Source organism: Artemia sp. Qi Xiang Cuo, chromosome 8, assembly GCF_049724085.1.
Source record: "Artemia sp. Qi Xiang Cuo chromosome 8, ASM4972408v1, whole genome shotgun sequence".
Lineage (NCBI taxonomy): Eukaryota > Metazoa > Arthropoda > Branchiopoda > Anostraca > Artemiidae > Artemia > Artemia sp. Qi Xiang Cuo.
The window spans coordinates 47,906,903-47,925,251 of record NC_142801.1 but is presented as its reverse complement, the minus strand read 5'-3'; the positions used below and the strand labels follow the sequence as shown (position 1 = coordinate 47,925,251).

The window sequence follows — 18,349 nt, the reverse complement described above, 5'->3', positions numbered from 1 at the left end:
CATAATCAAATCACAAATTCTCAATAGGCTTCAATGATAAGTAGTCCCCTGGGAGAATTCGCCTATGGAACCTTTGTCTTTGAGACAGTCAGTCGACGTCGAGGCTCACAAAATGATGTTTAAGGTATCGAATCTTCTTAAAGTAATTGATTTTAGTTCTAAGTTGCTTCATGTGGAAAATTGTACCTTCGTTTTTTACTCATTGTATTGTTTACGGACGCTTTTTGTAAAATTTGAATCTCCAAGATTTTTTTTCAGCGTTGCAGAAAAATAGCATCCCTTGTTAATGTACTTGTTAAGTTATTCCGTGTGTATTTTGGTTTACATACTTTTTACTGCTCTATGTGATTTTTTGTTTCTATTATTTCATTGTAAGAACAAGAATAAATATATAATAAGTTCGTTCTTCAGAGTTACTTATTTTTAGAGCTGCACGTTTTCCACCTAGGATTTTTGTAATAGGGGTAGCGTGTTGAAAATGAAAAAAAAAAAAACATTTTTAGGCTACCGTTTTTCTGGAGCAGTTCCTTTTGAATTATCTAAGGGGAATAGGAGGCTATTCTCTCATCTTACCCATGTACTTGAACAATGTTGCTAGAGCTTCGGTGTTCTGAGCATTTGATTTTCTTAGCAGCAAGTGATTTGTTTAGAAACCTTAATTTTGGTTCTCCTGTGTAATTATGGAAATGCCATAGTAGCTCTCTCTTATGACTTTAAAGTAGTTTATCTAATTAGAATATGTCATATTGATTTGATATGGGTTGAATAATAAAAACGAATATTGCATTTAATGCCCTCTCTGACTTTTTCACGTAATAAAGAAAGCAAAGAAAATGTCACTAGTTACTAGGTTTTGAAGCATTGGTTTCGGTTCTATTATAATTCAGAGCTAATTTATCACTACTTATTTCTGCTTCCTCTTCTCTTGGAAAGAGAAACTATTATCTAAACAAAACGCAATTTTTGATATCGGCATTTGTGGTTTTCTTGATGAGACATTGACTTTTCATTTAGTATGATATGAAATATATTTTCCCCATGTGGCTTTCGATTCTATTTATTGTAAATCTTTTTGGTTTAAATTCAAAAGGTATGTTTCTTTTTTTTATGTTTCATTGATTTAACTTTGTTTGGCTAGAAGATCCGCTTCTTTTTTTTTGTATCTTCGTAAGAAACAGAATGCATTTGATTATTATATTGACGCATAGTGCATTTAATATTTATATGCCCAGAGGAATCACTAGCCAAAATGATAATTTTGGCTAGTGACCATGCCAATTAGTGAAAGAGGGGAGCTAATTACGTTAATACTAGCTACTCATTTTTCCTGATTTCTCTTCTGCCAGAGATTCCAATTGACATCTTTGCTTCAAAATCATTGGATTTACCGCCTGACATGAAAAATGCTATTAAAATTGCTATTATTTCTTCTTCGGTTACTCTTGTTAGCTTTATTCATATTGTTTGTTTTATTCCGTCTAATGAAAGGTGGAGCAAGCATATAATACTGGATAATGAAAATTTCAAAGGTGGAGCAAGTATTTAGCCTAATACCGGCTAATGAAAGTTGTCGCGAATATCAATTGAAAACGCAAATTATGTGAAAAAAAAACTATCCAAATTAATCGGGTTTAAAAGAACTCTTATCTCTGTTTTGCGATCCCCATATCGGACAAAGATTTCAAGTTTTAATTCCTTATCATTTTAGAGCCGAAGACCGCAGATTGCTAGAAAAAAGTAGTTGTGGTGTTCCGCAGCATAAATATAAAGAGTGTAGGCCATGGATCATAATAGGAGTTCTTACCCTCTTTTGCTTCAAGGACCGCTTCTGAAAACTAGAATGACAGCCATGACTCATTTTAGACATGTGCATAAGGAGGAAGGGGAGTTCCTCCCTGGAAGAGCTGCGGGAACATGTTATATACATTACAAGAGGATTTCCACCAATCACTTGGGGCCATTTCATTTCTGGTTGAGAACCCTCTGGACTAGATATTTCAAGGTGACCTACTGAGTTCCAAGGAATGCTTCCGTAATATTAAGTTTATCTAACAGGTTGCGTTTGTTATGATGGAGCGGAACTTCATTGTCGAATTTTGTCGGATATTCAAACCCAAGTCTGGCCTTAGAATGGATTTAAAGAAAACGAAATTGTTGTAAAATATTCTGCTTGAACTTCTGTAGGTATTGTTCATGCTCTTTAACCTTTAAAAGAGCTGGGTGGAGTATCCCCTACACTTTCCTCATTTTTTCAACTAATTGTTGTTTTTGTCGCTGGTGAGAATTTGGATCAGGTGAGGAATTTTGTCTTTAAGTATAACCTGGATGCTAGTTGCTAATGCGTTAGTGCATTTTGTCTACACACTTGTGTAGTGTCGCAGTGGAGTATTTCTTTCTCTTAATGATCAAGCTCTCCTCTGCCCTGAACCTTGCATCCGTACTTCAATTTTTCGAAAAAAAAAATGCAAAATAATGAGTTGCTTTTGTTTGGGAGCAAGAAAAATAGAAGAAAGTACAGAATTTTGTCAAGAGGTTTCGTTCCGTCTTTTTTACTCCTTTTTCTACTGAACGTAGATATCAGGTTTTTCAAATCCTAGTCTATCCGTACGGATTTGGGGTCTTGAAACCGTTGAAATGTATTTTTGATCTGCTAAATTATGGGTTGTATCTCATAAAATATATTCGAGAAAGTATTCTGGTTATGCCATTGGTCTTGCAGTGTCAAGATTAGGTAAGCCAGATAAGCTTGAAAATAAAATTATCAAAATAATTTTTTTTTTTTTTTTTTTTTTGTACATCTTAGTCCTAGCGCCAAGTGTCTAATCCTAGTGTCAAGACGTAGATAAAATCATACATAATAAGCATTTCTTTCACTTATTGTAGCACTAGGAAGAGGGAGACTGGTGTGTTAAAATTGTGCCTTCTTTGACCCAATATTTCAATGTTTCTGCAATCCCTCACAACGGTTCACAAAGAAGTTCCGACGGGAAATGCTACAACAACCGCTTGGAATAAGCGTAAAACACTGAACCTGAAAACCATGGAGCGACCAAAACAGGCTCCAGGGAAGGAAAAAGCCTTGTTTTAACTGGAGATATGATGGACTTGTCCTGTCCGGTTGTAATGTGTTCGTATAGACTAAGAGTAACTAGTCTCTGCCTGGCAGCCAGGGACGGACTGCCCTGGGTGTCGGTTCCTAGGGGGTGTCGGCTGATAAGGCACTTTTTGATCTGATGAAGTAAAATTTGAATCCTAATTTTCCAGCTCTGGAACGCGAGAGTAGGCGTGACTGTGTTGGCAGAGCGATATGGATAGAAGAGGCGACGGATGTAATGATGGGAAAGCCCTGCCTTGGAAACGTTTGTAGGTGACCTTACTCGTAGGAAATAGTTTTGTGCATTTATTTCAGACTCCTCCAAGGTTTTTAGACAGGAAGAGGTGACCAAACCTGAGAAACTTAAAAAGGTGGCTATAACTTAATGACTAGACCAGTGGAAAGCTCCGTTCTAAGCTTTGAGCGCCAAAAGCAATACGTTTGTGTGGTATTTAGGAACTTTCATATTTAGCAAAACGCATCTTTTGTTGATTTTTGATTTTTCAACTTCAATATTAGTATAGTGCTTCCAATGCCGACACAAATGTAGTAGTACAACTATGCTATCAAGTTTTGACTTTAATGTTTCTATATATTGTGGGGTTGAAGTGGGCCGACGTTTTTTTTATGACTAGAAAGGCGTTTTTTTCTATTTTCATCTTGATTTTTTTTTTTTTTAATTGCCCGAGATATACCAAATTGAAGAAAGCATAGTTTGTTATTTAAAGAAGGGAAGACCTGCAAAGCTCTTAAGAAATATATGTGTTTTGAGGCTACGAACTCGTCTTTTTTGTACTTTCACATTGTGTTCAAAGTTGCAATAGTCGTTTTGCATCTATTTCTGTTTGGTAATAGATTTATAGTCAGGATTATATTATGTGCTCATTGAAGGAGTGAACAATAATTCAAATTTCACAGTACAAACACTATTCAATGGGACAAAAAAGCTCACTATTGTCATGCTTATGGTTCAACATCATAGGAATTATGTTCAGTATAGGTATTTTAAGAGCATTATAAAAATTATTTACTAGACAAGTCTTTTTTACGCACCTACTCAGAAGAGGAAAAAATAGAGGTTGAAAATGACGAAAAAAATTTATTCACATAACTCATATGCTACAAAATATGCTACGGTGCATTTTTCGCCCGCTATATACAAACAGTCTACAAGATGCCTATCCGAACGTGACGATTACCTTGAAGATGTTTTTAGCTATGCCTGAATCTAGGCCCGTGCTAGTTACCCTGAAAGAGAGCGGGAAAGAAATAGCTTAGGGCGCATCGAGTGTCTAAAGTGAAATAACCAAACCATTTTCTTAACTATAGGAAACACTTTCAAAATGTGGCGACACTTCCTCGACTGAGACCGCTGTTGCATTATTCCGTAGGAGGTTGCATAGCGTACGATTGTGTTGCCTTCTTTTTTTAACCCCTTTTATTTGTCCAGTATTTTCATTATTATAAATGAATTTTTAAATAAACTGTTGCCTTCTAATTAACTAAACTATTTTTAGTTAGCCTGAATCATTAGTCTTTGTCAAATGTTAATCTTAAAATTAAACTATAAATCATCAGCACATTTTGAAGATTAAAAAAAATTAAAAAAGGTTATTAAACAAATACGTAATAGTAAAAAAATTACGTATCATAATTAAATTCATTTATATCTAGTGCAAATATCAAACTTCGGGGGAGAGGCGTGCCCTAAGAGCCATCCCCTGGATCATCCGTCCCAGATAACAACAATGATACACTTCTAAAGGCTCCGGGGCCTGTAATGACACGTCAAACATTGAATTAAACTTGGCTTTTAAACATCGAAATTCTTTCGGCTCCGATGTTTTATTATTGATTTTTTTTTCCAGAGGCACTTCCTATGGAAGGAGTCGTCGTATAAACTTCGGAAGGGGCTCATTCGATTGTAAATCGGAAGTTCTAGTGCCCTTTATAAGATTCAAAGTGATCGGAGGGCAACTAGACCCCCCACGCCCTTTTTTCCCAAATGCATCCGATAAAAATTTTGGGATAGCCATTTTGTTAAAAATAGTTCAAAGATCATATAACAAAATTACCGGCGTCGACACAACCCTCCAGGGTCCGGGGACTGGCGTTGTAAGTTATGCCCTGGCGCATATATGGTTCTTATAAAAGGGATGCTCGTATAAACTTCAGAGAGGGCTCATTTGATTGGAAATTGATAGTTATAGTTCACTTTATAAGATTCAAAAGAGATCGGAAGGCAACTAGGCCCCCCACGCCCTTTTTTCCTCAAACCCATCCGATAAGAACTTTGAGATTGCCATTTTGTTAAAAATAGTTCAAAAATCATATGACAAAAACTCCGATGTCGACACAACCCCCCAGGGCTCGGGGGAAGGCTAAGTTATGCCCTGGGGGCATATATGGTCCTCGTGGAAGGGATGCATGTATGAACGTCAGAGGTGGGTCATCTGCTTGGAAAATGACAGATTTAGTTCAGTTTTTGAGAGTCCAAAGAGATTGGAGGGCAACTAGACCCCCCCCCCACCAAACGCCCCCTTTTCTCCAAATGCATTCGATAAAAAATTTTGAGATAGCCATTTTGTTAAAAACTGTTCAAAAGTCAGAAAACAAAAACTCAGGTGTCGACTCAACCCCCCAGGCCCGGGGGAAGGCGTTGTAAGCTATGTCCTGGGGGCATATATGGTTTTTATGAAAGGAATACTCGTATAAACTACAGAGAGGGCTCATTCGATTGGAAGTTGAAAGTTCTAGTTCACTTTTTAAGAGTCAAAAGATATCCGAGGGTAACTAGCCCCCTCCTAGCCCCCCCCCCCCTAGCTCTTCTTTCCCCAAACCCATCCGATAAAAGTTTTGAAATAAAAATTATATTAAAAATAGTTCAAAGGTCAAATAAGAAAAATTCTGGTATAGATATACCCCTCAGGGCCCAGGGGCAGGCGTTTTAAGTTATGCCCTGGGGGCATTTATGGTTATTATAGAAGGGATGCTTGTATAAACTTCATAGAGGGCTCATTTTCTTGGAAATTGAAAGTTCTATTTCACTTTTTAAGAGTTAAAAGAAATCGGAGGGCAACCAGCCCCCCCCCCACGCACTTATTTCCCCAAACCCATTCGATAAAATTTTGAGATAGCTATTTTTTTTTTAAAATTGTTCAAAAATTAGATAAGAAAAACTCCGGTGTCGACGCAACCCCATAGGGCCCGGGACAGGCGTTCTAAGTTATGCTCTGGGGGCATATATAGTTCTTGCAAATTTTGAGGTAGCTATTTAAAAAAAAAAAGTTCAAACATCAGTTAACAAAAACTCGGCGGTTGACACAACCCCCTAGACCCCGGGGCAAGCGTTTTAAGTTATGCTCCGGAGGCATCTAAGGTTTTTAGGTAGTCGTATAAACTTTAAAGGTGGCTCTCTTGATTAGAAATTGGAAGTTCTAGTTCACTTTTAAGAGTCAAAAGAGATCCAAGCCAAACTAGCCCCCCCCCCAGCCTTTTTTTCCTCATATCCATCCGATACAAATATTGAGATAACCATTTCTTAAAAATAAGTCAAACATCAGATAACAAAAACTTCGGGGTTGACACAACCTCCAGAGCCCGGTGTTTTAAGTTATGCCCCGGAGGCGTACATGGTTTTTTTTTCAAGGGATGGTCATATAAACTTCGAAGGTGGCTCATTTGATTGGAAATTGAAAGTTCTAGTTACTTTTTTATGAGTCAAAACGGAGGGCATCTTCCCTCCCTGACACAAACACCCTCTTTCCCCCAAATAGATCAAATAAAAATTTTGAGATACCGAGTTTGTTTGAAATAGTCCAACGATAAGACAACAGAAACTTCTTTGTCAACATACCCCCCTCCCCCGGAGGAAAAGTTGTAACTTATGCCACGGGGGCATATAAGGTTTTTGTGGAAGAGGTGGTCGTTTAAACTTTGGAGGGGAGTAAAATGATTAGAAATTGAAATTTCTAATTCATCTTTTAAGAGTTAAAAGTGATCCGATGGCAACTAGCCCCCCCTCCCTCCCTCCCAACCTTCTTTTCCTCAAATGCGTCCAATCAAAGATTTTATATATCCATTTGTTCAAATAGACCAGAGACAATATAAAAAAAACTCCAGGGATAAAACAGCCCCTCCCCCCAGCCCCGGGAAAATGGCTCTGAGTTACGGAACTTAATTAATGTTACTTTGATACTTGGATTTTAAATAAATAAAATAAATAATATATAACATATTATAATAAATAAATATTAAAATAAATAACAGAGTAAAACTAAAAACGAGCAGAAATTAATATGAGTAGGGTTCTAAACTTCATGCTTTCTAAAAGCCAGAATATGATTTGTACTTTACTGAAACAAATGTGCATTGTCAGTTTAATATAAATATGCTGATATCTAATCCTTAAAACCGTAATTAATTTTTGATTTCTTAAAGTTATAAAAGTGAAAACATTTAAAAGAATTTTTTTCAGTAAAGTACAAATCATATTCTGGCTTTTAGAAAGCATGAGGTTTAGAACCCTACTCATATTAAGTTCTGTTAGTTTTTAGTTTGACTATTATGTATTTTAATTTCTGTTTGTTTTGGGTGTCATTTATTCATTGATACATTTGTGGTAGTTGTATATTTGGTAGATTATTTGATTCTATTTTTGGTTTAATGGAGTTCTTATTTTTTTTGAAAAATTTATTTTGTGCAAAAAGTTTTATTTTAATTAATTTATGTTCGTTTTATATTGACATAGTCTTTTTCAGGGAAAAAGACTGAGCCTCTTCTGAAGTTAAACAACCATCCCTTCCATAGAAACCTTAAATACCTCCTGGGTATAGCTTACAACCCTTGTCCCTCATCTCTGGGGGTTTGTTTCAACCCCAAAAGCCTTGGTTTATGATATTTAGACTATTTTGAATAGAATGGCTATCTCAAAATTTCTTTTAGAAGCATTTTGGGACAATACGACGTGTGTGTGGAGGGGGGGGGTAGCTGCCCTTTGATCACTTTGACTCTTAAAAAGAGCACTAGAGCGTCTGATTACCGATCCAATGAGGCCCCTACGAAGTTTATATGACCACGCTTTCTAACCTTGTATGTTCCCAGGGCATAACTTACAACCCTTGCCCTGAGGAATGGGAGGGGGGATTTTCTATCCTCAAAGACATAATTTCCAGATCTTTCTGAAACGCTGAACAAAATGGCTATCTCAAAATATTTATTGGAAGTGTTTGGAGAATTGATGGGTGTGGGGGGGGCATTTGGCCTCTGATCCCTTTCGACTCTCAATTTTCAATCGAATAGGCCCTTTTTGAAGCTTCTACGATAAAAACCTTATATGCCCCAAGGGCATAACTTATGACCCTCGTCCTGAGGGCTATGGGGGGAGGGTTGTCATCCTCAAATGTATAATTTCCAGACCTTTCAACTACGTTGAACAAAATGGCCATATCAAAATATTTATCGGAAATGTTTGGAGAAATGATGGGCGTGGGGGGGTGTTATCTCCCTCCCATTACTTTCGACTATTAAAAAAGGTAATAGCTGTCTCAATTTCAAATCGAATGATCCCTTTCTGAAGTTTTTATGACAATACTTTCTATAAAAACATTATATATCCCCAGGGCATAACTTACAACTTTAGACCTGAGGGCTGTGTGAAATTATGGGCGTGGGGGGGCACTCTCCCTCCGATAGTTTTGACTATTAATAAGAGCACTAGCCCTCTCAATTCCCAATTGAATGAGCCCTTTTTGAAGCTACGACGATAATAGTCTCTATAAAAACCTTATATACCCCTAGGGTATAACATACAACCCTTGCTCAGTGGGCTTTAGGAGGTTTGTCATCCTCAAAGCCATAATTTCTGGAACTTTCAACTACGTTGAACAAAATGGTTCTCTCAAAATTTTGATTGAACGTGCTCGGGGAATGGTGGGCGTGAGAGGGGGGTCAGTTGCCCTCCAATCACTTTCGAATATTAAAAAGAGCACTAGCCCATTCAATTTCTGATCGAATGAGCCCTTTTTGAGTTTCTATGACAACGCTTTCTATAAAAACCTTATATGCCCACAGGGCTTAACTTATAACCGTTGCTCTGAGGGTTGGGGGGGGGGGTGTCCTCCTCAAAGACCTAATTTCCAGAACTATAAACTTCGTTGAACAAAATGGCTATGTCAAAATGTTGATTGAATGTGTTTGGGGAAATGATGGGCATGAGAGGTGGATTAGTTGCCCTTCAATCACTTTCGACTATTAAAAAGAGCACTAGCCCTCTCAATTTTCCATCGACTGAGCCTTTTTCAAGTTTCTACAACAACGCTTTCTATTAAAACCTTATATGCCCCCAGGGCGTAACTTACAACCCTTACCCTGAGGGCTGTGGGGGGGTTTCATCCTCAAAGACATATTTTCTAGAGCTTTCAACTACGTTGAAAAAAATGGCTATCTCAAAATTTTGATTGGATGTGTTTGGGGGACTAGTGGGCGTGAGAGGGGGGGGGGGTTAGCTGCCCTCCAATCACTTTCTACTATTAAAAAGGGCACTAGTCCTTTTAATTTCCAATCGAGTAAATGCTTTTGGAACTTTCTACGACAACCCTTTCTATAAAAACCTTATATGCCCCAGGGCCTAAATTACATCCCTTACCCTGAGGGCTTTGGGGGGGGGGTGTCATCCTCAAAGACCTAATTTACAGAACTTTTAAATAAGTTGAATAAAATAGCTATCACAAAATTTTGATTTGATTTGTTTGGGGAAATGGTGGGTGTCATAGTGGGGTTAGTTTCCCTCAAATCACTTTCGCCTATTAAAAAGGGCACTAGCCCTTCCAATTTCCAATTGAATTTTCCCTTTTTAAAGTTTCTACGAAAACGCTTTCTATAAAAACCTTATATGCCCCATGGGCATAAATTAAAACCCTTGCCCTGAGGTGTGTCTGTGTGTGGGGGGAGGGGGGGGGGGTGGGGTTGTCATCTTCAAAGACAATTTCCAAACTTTTAACTACGTTGAAGAAAATGGCTATCTCAAAATTTTTATTGGATGTGTTTGAGGAAATGGTGACGTGAGAGGTGGGTTAGTTTCCCTCCAATCTCTTTCGATTATTAAAAAGGGCACTAGCCCATTCAATTTCCAATCAAATGAGCCCTTTTTGAACTTTCTATGACAACCCTTTCTATAAAAACCTTATATGACCCCAGGGCATAATTTACAACCCTTACCCTGAGGGCTGTGGAAGGGGGAGGTTTCATCCTCAAAGAGCTAATTTCCAGAATTTTTTAATATGTTGAACAAAATGGTTGCTCTCTCAATTTCCAATCGACTGAGCCCTTTCTGAAGTTTTTGCGACAATGCTTTCTATAAAAACATTACATATCTCCAGGACATAACTTACAACCTTTGCCCTGAGGGCTATGGGGGAGGGTTGTTTATCATGCTCAAAAACATAATTTTTGGGCCCCACAACTACGTTCAACAAAACCGCTATATCAAAAGGTTGATCGGAAGTGTTTAGGGAAATGATGGACGTGGGGTGGGGTTTTCGCCCTCCATTACTTTCGACTATTAAAGAGGGCACTAGACCTGTCAATTTCCAATTGAATGAACTCTTTTTGACCTTTTTACGACAGCCCTTTCTATAAAAACCTTATAGCCCCCCAGGGTATACAACCCTTACCCTGAAGGCCGTTGGTGGTTGTGATCCTCAAAGATCTAATTTCCAGAACTTTCAATAACGTTGAACAAAATGGCTGTCTAAAGATTTTGATTGGATGTGTGGTAAACTGGTGGGTGTCAGAGGGGGGTTAGTTGCCCTCCAATCACTTTCGACTATTAAAAAGGGCACTGGGCCTTTCAACTTTCAATCGAATGAGTCCTTTTTGAAGTTTCTATGACAAAGCTTTCTATAAAAATCTTGCATGGCCCCAGGGCATAAATTATAACCCTTTCCCTGAGGTTTTTTTTTTTTGGGGGGGGGGGGTGTCATCCTCAAAGACATAATTTTCAGAACTTTCAGCTGCGTTGAACAAAATGGCTATCTCAAAATTTTGATTGGATGTGTTTGAGGAAATGGTGGGCGTGAGAGGGGGGCCTGTTCCCCTCAAATCACTTTTGGCTATTAAAACGAGCACTAGCCCTTTCAAGTTTCAATCAATTGAGCCCTTTTTGAAGTTTCTTCGACAACACTTTCTATAAGAACCTTATATGTCCCCAGGGCATAACTTACAATCCTTGCCCTGACGGCTGTGGTGGGTTGTCATCCTCAAAGACCTAATTTCTAGATCTTTCAAATATGTTAAAAAAAATGGATATCTAAAAATTTTCCATAGATGTGTTTGGGGAAATAGTGGGCGTGTTGCCCTCCAATCGATTGGAGGCTAGTTGCCCTCCAATCACTTTCTATTATTAAAAAGGGCACTAGCCCTTTCAATTTCCAATCAAATGAACCTTTTTTGAAATTTCTGTGACAACCCTTTCTTTAAAAATCTTATATGCCTCCAGGGCATAAATTACAACCCATACCCTGAGGGCTGTGGACGGGGGGGGGGGGGTCATCCTCAAAGAACTTATTTCCAGAACTTACAACTACGTTGAAAAAAATGGCTATCTCAAAATTCTGATTGGATATGTTTGGGGAAATGGTTGGCGTGAGAAGGGGGTTAGTTACCCTCAATTAACTTTTGACTATTAAAAATGGCACTAGCCCTTTTAATTTCCAATCGAATGAACCCTTTTTGAACTTTCTACAACAACCGTTTCTATAAAAACCTTAAATGCCACCAGGGCATAACTTACAACCCTTACCCTGAGGGCTGTGGGTGGTTGTCATCCTGAAAGACCTATTTTCCAGAACTTTCAATAACGTTGAACAAAATGGTTATCTCAAAATTTTGATTGGAAGTATTTTGGGAAATGGTGGGTGTTATAGGAGGGTTAGTTGCCCTCCAATCACTTTCGACTATTAAAAAGTGCACTCCACTTTCTATAAAAAAACTTGTATGTCCCCAGGGAATAAATTATAACCCATGCCCTGAGAGGTGTGGTGAAGGGGAGGAGTTTTGTCATCCTCAAAAACATAATTTCCAGAACTTTCAACTACGTTGAACAAAATGGCGATCTCAAACTTTTGATTGGATGCGTTTGAGAAAATGGTGGCAGTGAGAGGGGGGTTAGTTGCCCTCCAATCACTTTTGACTATTAAAAAGGACATTAGCCCTTTCACGTTTCGTCTTTTTGAAGTTTCTACGACAGTACTTTCTATAAAAACCTTATATGTCCCCAGGGCATAACTTGCAATCCTTACAATGAGGATTCTGGGGGGTTGTCATCCTCAAAGACCTAATTTATAGAACTTTCAACTACGTTAAAAAAATGCACATCTAAAAATTTTGATTGGATGTTTTTGGGAACATGGTGGGCGTGAGAGGGGTGTTAGTTGCCCTTCATTCACTTTTGACTATTAAAAAGGGCACTAGCCCTTTCAATTTCCAATTGAATGAGCCCTTTTGAAGTTTTTATGACAACGGCTTCTACTAAAATTTCGTAGCCCCCCCCCCCGGGCATAAATTACAACCCTTACCCTGAGGGGTGTGGGGGTTTGTCATCGTCAAAGGCATAATTCCAGAATATTCAACTACGTTGAACAAAAGGGCTATCTCAAAATTTTGATTGGACGTGTTTGATGAAATGGTGGGTCTTAGAGGGGGGTTAGTTGCCCTTCAATCACTTTCAACTATTAAAAATCACACTAGCCATTTCAATTTCTAATCTAACCAGCCCTTTCGGAAGTTTCTACGACAGCGCTTTCTATTAAAACCTTACATGCCCCCAGTGCATAAATTAAAACCCTTGCCCTGAGGGGTGTGGGGGTTTGTCATCCTCAAAGACATAATTTCCAGAACATTCAGTTACGTTGAAAAAAAATTGCTATCTCAAAATTTTGATTGGATGTGTTTGGGCAAATGGTAGGCGTGAGAGGGAGGTTAGTTGCCCTCTAATCACTTTCCACTATTAAAAAGCGCACTAGCCCTTTAAATTTCCAATTGAATGAGCCCCTTTTGAAGTTTCTACGACAACACTTTCTATAAAAAAAACTTGTATGCCCCCAGGGAATAAATTATAACCCTTGCCCTGAGAGGTGTGGTGAGGGGGAGGAGTTTTGTCATCCTCAAAAACATAATTTCCAGAACTTTCAACTACGTTGAACAAAATGACAATCTCAAACTTTTGATTGGATGTGATTGAGAAAATGGTGGCAGTGAGAGGGGGGTTAGTTGCCCTCCAATCACTTTTGACTATTAAAAAGGACATTAGCCCTTTCACGTTTCGTCTTTTAGAAGTTTCTACGACAGTACTTTCTATAAAAACCTTATATGTCCCCAGGGCATAACTTACAATCCTTACAATGAGGGCTCTGGGGGGTTGTCATCCTCAAAGACCTAATTTATAGAACTTTCAACTACGTTAAAAAAATGCACATCTAAAAATTTTGATTGGATGTTTTTGGGAAAATGGTGGGCGTTAGAGGGGTGTTAGTTGCCCTTCATTCACTTTTGACTATTAAAAAGGTCCCTAGCCCTTTCAATTTCCAATTGAATGAGCCCTTTTGAAGTTTTTATGACAACGGCTTCTACTAAAATTTTGTTGCCCCCCCCCCCGGGCATAAATTACAAACCTTACCCTGAGGGGGGGGGGGGGTTGTCATCGTCAAAGGCATAATTCCAGAATATTCAACTACGTTGAACAAAAGGGCTATCTCAAAATTTTGATTGGACGTGTTTGATGAAATGGTGGGTCTTAGAGGGGGGTTAGTTGCCCTTCAATCACTTTCAACTATTAAAAATCGCACTAGCCATTTCAATTTCTAATCTAACCAGCCCTTTCTGAAGTTTCTACGACAGCGCTTTCTATTAAAACCTTACATGCCCCCAGTGCATAAATTACAACCCTTGCCCTGAGGGGTGCGGGGGTTTGTCATCCTCAAAGACATAATTTCCAGAACATTCAGTTACGTTGAAAAAAAATTGCTATCTCAAAATTTTGATTGGACGTGTTTGGGGAAATGGTGGTCGTGAGAGGGGGGTTAGTTGCCCCCAATCACTTTCGACTATTAAAAAGCGCACTAGCCCTTTCAAGTTTCATTTGAATGAGCCCTTTTTGAAGTTTCTACGATAACGCCATTTATAAAAACCTTATGTGCCCCCAGGGCATCAATTAAAACCCTTGCCCTGAGGGGTGTGGGGGTTTGTCATCCTCAAAGACATAATGCCTGGACGTTTCAACTACTTTGAAAAAAATGGCTATCTCAAAATTTTTATTGGATGTATTTGTGGAAATTGTGGGCGTGAGAGGGGGGTTACTTGCCCTCCAATCACTTTTGACTATTATAAGGGGCACTATCCCTTTCAATTTCCAATCAAATGAGCTCTTTTTGAAGTTTCTCGACAACACTTTCCATAAAAACCTTAAATGCCCCCAGGGCATAACTTACAACCCTGAGGCTGTGGGGGGGGGGGTTCATCCTCGAAGACCTAGTTTCTAGAACTTCGCAACTACATTGAAAAAAATGTTTACCTAAAAATTTTGATTAGATGTGTTTGGTAAAGGGTGGGCGTGAGAGAGGGGTTAGTTGCCCTCCAATCACTTTCTATTATTAAAAGGGCACTAGACCTTTCAATTTCAAATCAAATGAGCCGTTTTTAAACTTTCCACGCCAAAATTTTCTAAAAAAACCATATATGCCCCTAGGGCATAACTTACAACCCCTACTCTGAGGGCTGTGGGGGGGTGTCATCCTCAAATAACCAATTTCCAGAACTTCCAACTACGTTGAACAAAATGGCTATCTTAAAATTTTGATTGGATGTGTTGGAAATGGTGGGCGTAAGAGGGGGGTTAAATGCCCTCCATTCACTTTTGACTAGTAAAATGAGCACTAGTCCTTTCAATTTCCAATTGAATGAGCCCTTTTTGAAGATTATACGACATCGCTTTCTATAAAACCTTATATTCCCCCAGGGCATAACTTACAACCCTTGCCCTGAGGGCTCTGACGGGGGTATCTTCCTCAAAGACCTAATTTCCAAAACTGTCAACTATGTTGAACAAAATGGCTATCTCAAAATTTCGATTGCATATGTTTTGGGAAATGGTGGTCGTGAGAGGGGAGTTAGTTGCCCTTAAATCATTGTCGACTGTTAAAAAGGGCATTAGCCCTTTGAACTTCCAATTGAATGAGCCCTTTTTCAAGCTTCTACGACAAAGCTTTCAGTAAAAACCTTATATGTCCCCTGGGCATAACTTACAACTCTTGCCCTGAGGGCTGTGGAGGGAGTGACCTCCGCAAGGACATAATTTCCATATCTTTCAACTAATTTGAACAAAATGGGTTTCTCAAAATTTTGATTGGACGTGTTTAGGGAAATGGTGGGCGTGGAAGGGGTGTTAGTTGCCTTCCAATCACTTTCGACTATCAAAAAGGGCACAAGCCCTTCTAATTTCCAATCGAATGAGTCCTTTTCGAAGTTTCTACGACAGCTCCTTCGATAGTGCCCTGGTCTAAAGAAATCAAAAAATAATAAATAATACATTGTGCCAACATCGCTCTTTACTTGGGCAGCGCTCTTTCGTTATTGCGCTGCCTATTATAATAAATGGGAGAACAGAATTCAAACATAAGTGAGAATTGGATTAAGCATTGGATTTTAGACTCCGGTCGTTGTAAGGAAGAAGAGGTTATGCACTTCCAATGAAAGGGGTCTTTAATACAAAAAAGAGTTTTGCTACTGCCCGTTTTCCTAACTTTAAAAGTATCATTATCTCACTTAAGCCGCGTTTTCAGGCTCAGCGGGTTCGAACACGGGTTGTTCTCGTCTAGTTTCAAGTTTCTAGTTTTTCGTCTAGTTTTGTCTAGTTTCAGCGGGTTCGAAGCTTCAATCCCGTATTTGATGCACTAGAAGCACTGATGCACAACGCTTGATGCACGAGACGCGAACAACCCGTTTTTAAAGACGGGTTGTTCACGGATCAGCGGGTTGGAACACGGGTTGTTCTCGTCTAGTGCATTAAGTGTTGTGCATCGGTGCATCTACTGTATCAAACACGGGGTGGAAGCTTCGAACCCGCTGAAACTAGACAAAACTAGATGAAAAACTTGAAACTAGACGAGAACAATCCGTGTTCGAACCCGCTGAGCCTGAAAACGCGGTTTTAAATAACCAATTCTCTTACTTAGAATTATCATTCTCTTACCTAAGTGGCTACAAAGCTCTGCAAAATTAGTTTAGCTTTGTTTTTATTATAATAATTGGAAGAACAGAATTCGGACAGAAGTGAGAATTGCATTAAAGATTTGTTGTTGACCGTGGTCATTTTCAGGGAGTAGAGGTTATATACTTCTACTGAATCGTGTCTTCACTACAAACAAGAGTATGATTACTTCCCGTTTCTCTGACGGTAAAAGTATAAGACCTACTGCATATTTGACGCTTTACTAAAAGGAATTATGTTACAAATATTTTCTTTTATTCCTATTACAACATTGAAAACAAAATAAAAATTGCAGTGAAACCAGACCAGGATTTACCAATAGGCCCACTAGGCCCTTCTGCTTTCAGTATTCATAAAGTTTTCGAGATTTCCCCGAAAATATTGCAAAAACGGAGCGGCAAAAACGCTTGAGCCTAGAAGCGTCAAAGCTTTGAATCCGGCCTGGGTGAAACAATTCTTGAGCTGGTGAGCTTTCAGCAATTATAATATCATGATATATCCAATATTCAGTCTAATTTATTTGTTCTTGCCAAAACTATTAATTTATTTTTGAATAAAAGATGTTTTGAAATAGGGAATTTTGAAAAACTTGAAACTCTGGCAATCAAAAACGAATAGAAATGAATTTAAATAAAAAACTCCAAAAAAGAAGTTTTCTAAAGAAAAGTAAAGGCCATATTAAACTTAAGATCAGAAGAAATAGAAACCTATAATAACTCACTCAGATCAACCAGAAATTACTATTAAAGAATAACTAAAACATCAAACATTCAGTTTGATTTTATTTGCACTATTCAAGACTGATCAAGACACATAGTTTTCAGTAAAGCGCCAATGACGCATATGGTTTTACACTTTTGCAGCGAAAAAAGGAGGCAAAGCCCAAACTTCTTTGTAGAGATTTTTGTTCGTTTCAAGCTGGATTTGCATATTCAATTTAAGTTTCACTTGTTTTAAGATCTATCTATTCATTTATATTAGTATTAGTAATTTTAATTTGTTTGTTTGTTTGCTATGATTGTTTATTTAATTTCTGTTCGTCTTGGGTTTCATTCATTCTTTAATAGTAACTTCTGATTGTTTTGAGTTTCAGTTATTGTAGGTTTCTATTTTTTCTGATCTTAATTTTAATATGACCTTCAATTTTCTTTAGAAAACTTCTTTTTCCGAATTTTGTTTTTAATTAATTCATAATGAATAGCACATACAATAATACGCTATACCAATCTTCTCAAGGGCTCCTTGGCCCTTACAGACACAATAAACGTTGAATTAAGCATGGTCATTAAACAATGAAAATTTATTGACAATATCTGTTCATAATGAAATTCACGTACGCTATTCTTATATCCCCCTAAGGCTCCATGATTAGTAAGAACATACTGAAATTTGTACGAAATTTACCCATTAAACATTGGATTGTTTACCTTGTAACAGCGCAATGGAAAGATCCACGCTTCTCATCCCGGAAACCGCGGTTCTATCCTTTTGTTGCAGGAAGCTCTTTCAGCAAGTTAAAATACTAATATTTTTCTTTCGTCTTGTGTTTTTTTATCGACATAATTTCTTTGAAGCCTAAAAAGGTAGATTTTGGTTGTGAAACAACCACCATTTAAGCTTCAGAACTCTGAAGAACAAAGTCGGATCCAGGATTTTTTTTCGGGTGGGGTTTTACTAATTTTTTACTTTTTTCGGGGGGGGGGAGGTTTACTAATTTTTTACTCAGTTTTCGGCTAATGATACTGATTTTTACCTAGGTTTTACTAATTTTCGACTTATTTTCGACTCGGTCAAAAATTTCCAGGGGGGGGGGGTTCAAGCTGGGTAACCCCCCACCCCTGGATACGGCCTTGCTGAAGAAATATTGGAAGTCAGTTAATCACTGTATCTATTTCTCGATAACTTGTATCTATACATCCTTAGAAAATTAACGATAACGAAAAAAAATCGTGTAACATTTATTTCAGATAAAAACTCGGTTTTAAAGATCA

The 18,349-nt window shown here is 38.2% G+C and overlaps 1 protein-coding gene and 1 long non-coding RNA gene across 2 annotated transcripts in view; one reads left to right on the top strand and one right to left on the bottom strand.

Annotated features, from left to right (window-relative positions):
• LOC148949494 (uncharacterized) overlaps positions 1-18,349 on the bottom strand; it is a 73,236-nt gene that overhangs the window by 478 nt on the left and 54,409 nt on the right. The gene's annotated exons all lie outside the window — the stretch shown is intronic.
• The window catches only part of LOC148949493 (zinc metalloproteinase-disintegrin-like batroxstatin-1), a 149,834-nt gene continuing 132,505 nt past the window's right edge, over positions 1,021-18,349 (top strand). Inside the window, exon 1 of the mRNA XM_089093518.1 lies at positions 1,021-1,090. Within this exon, the coding sequence (XP_088949644.1) occupies positions 1,021-1,090 (70 nt within the window). The remainder of the gene's footprint in view (positions 1,091-18,349) is intronic.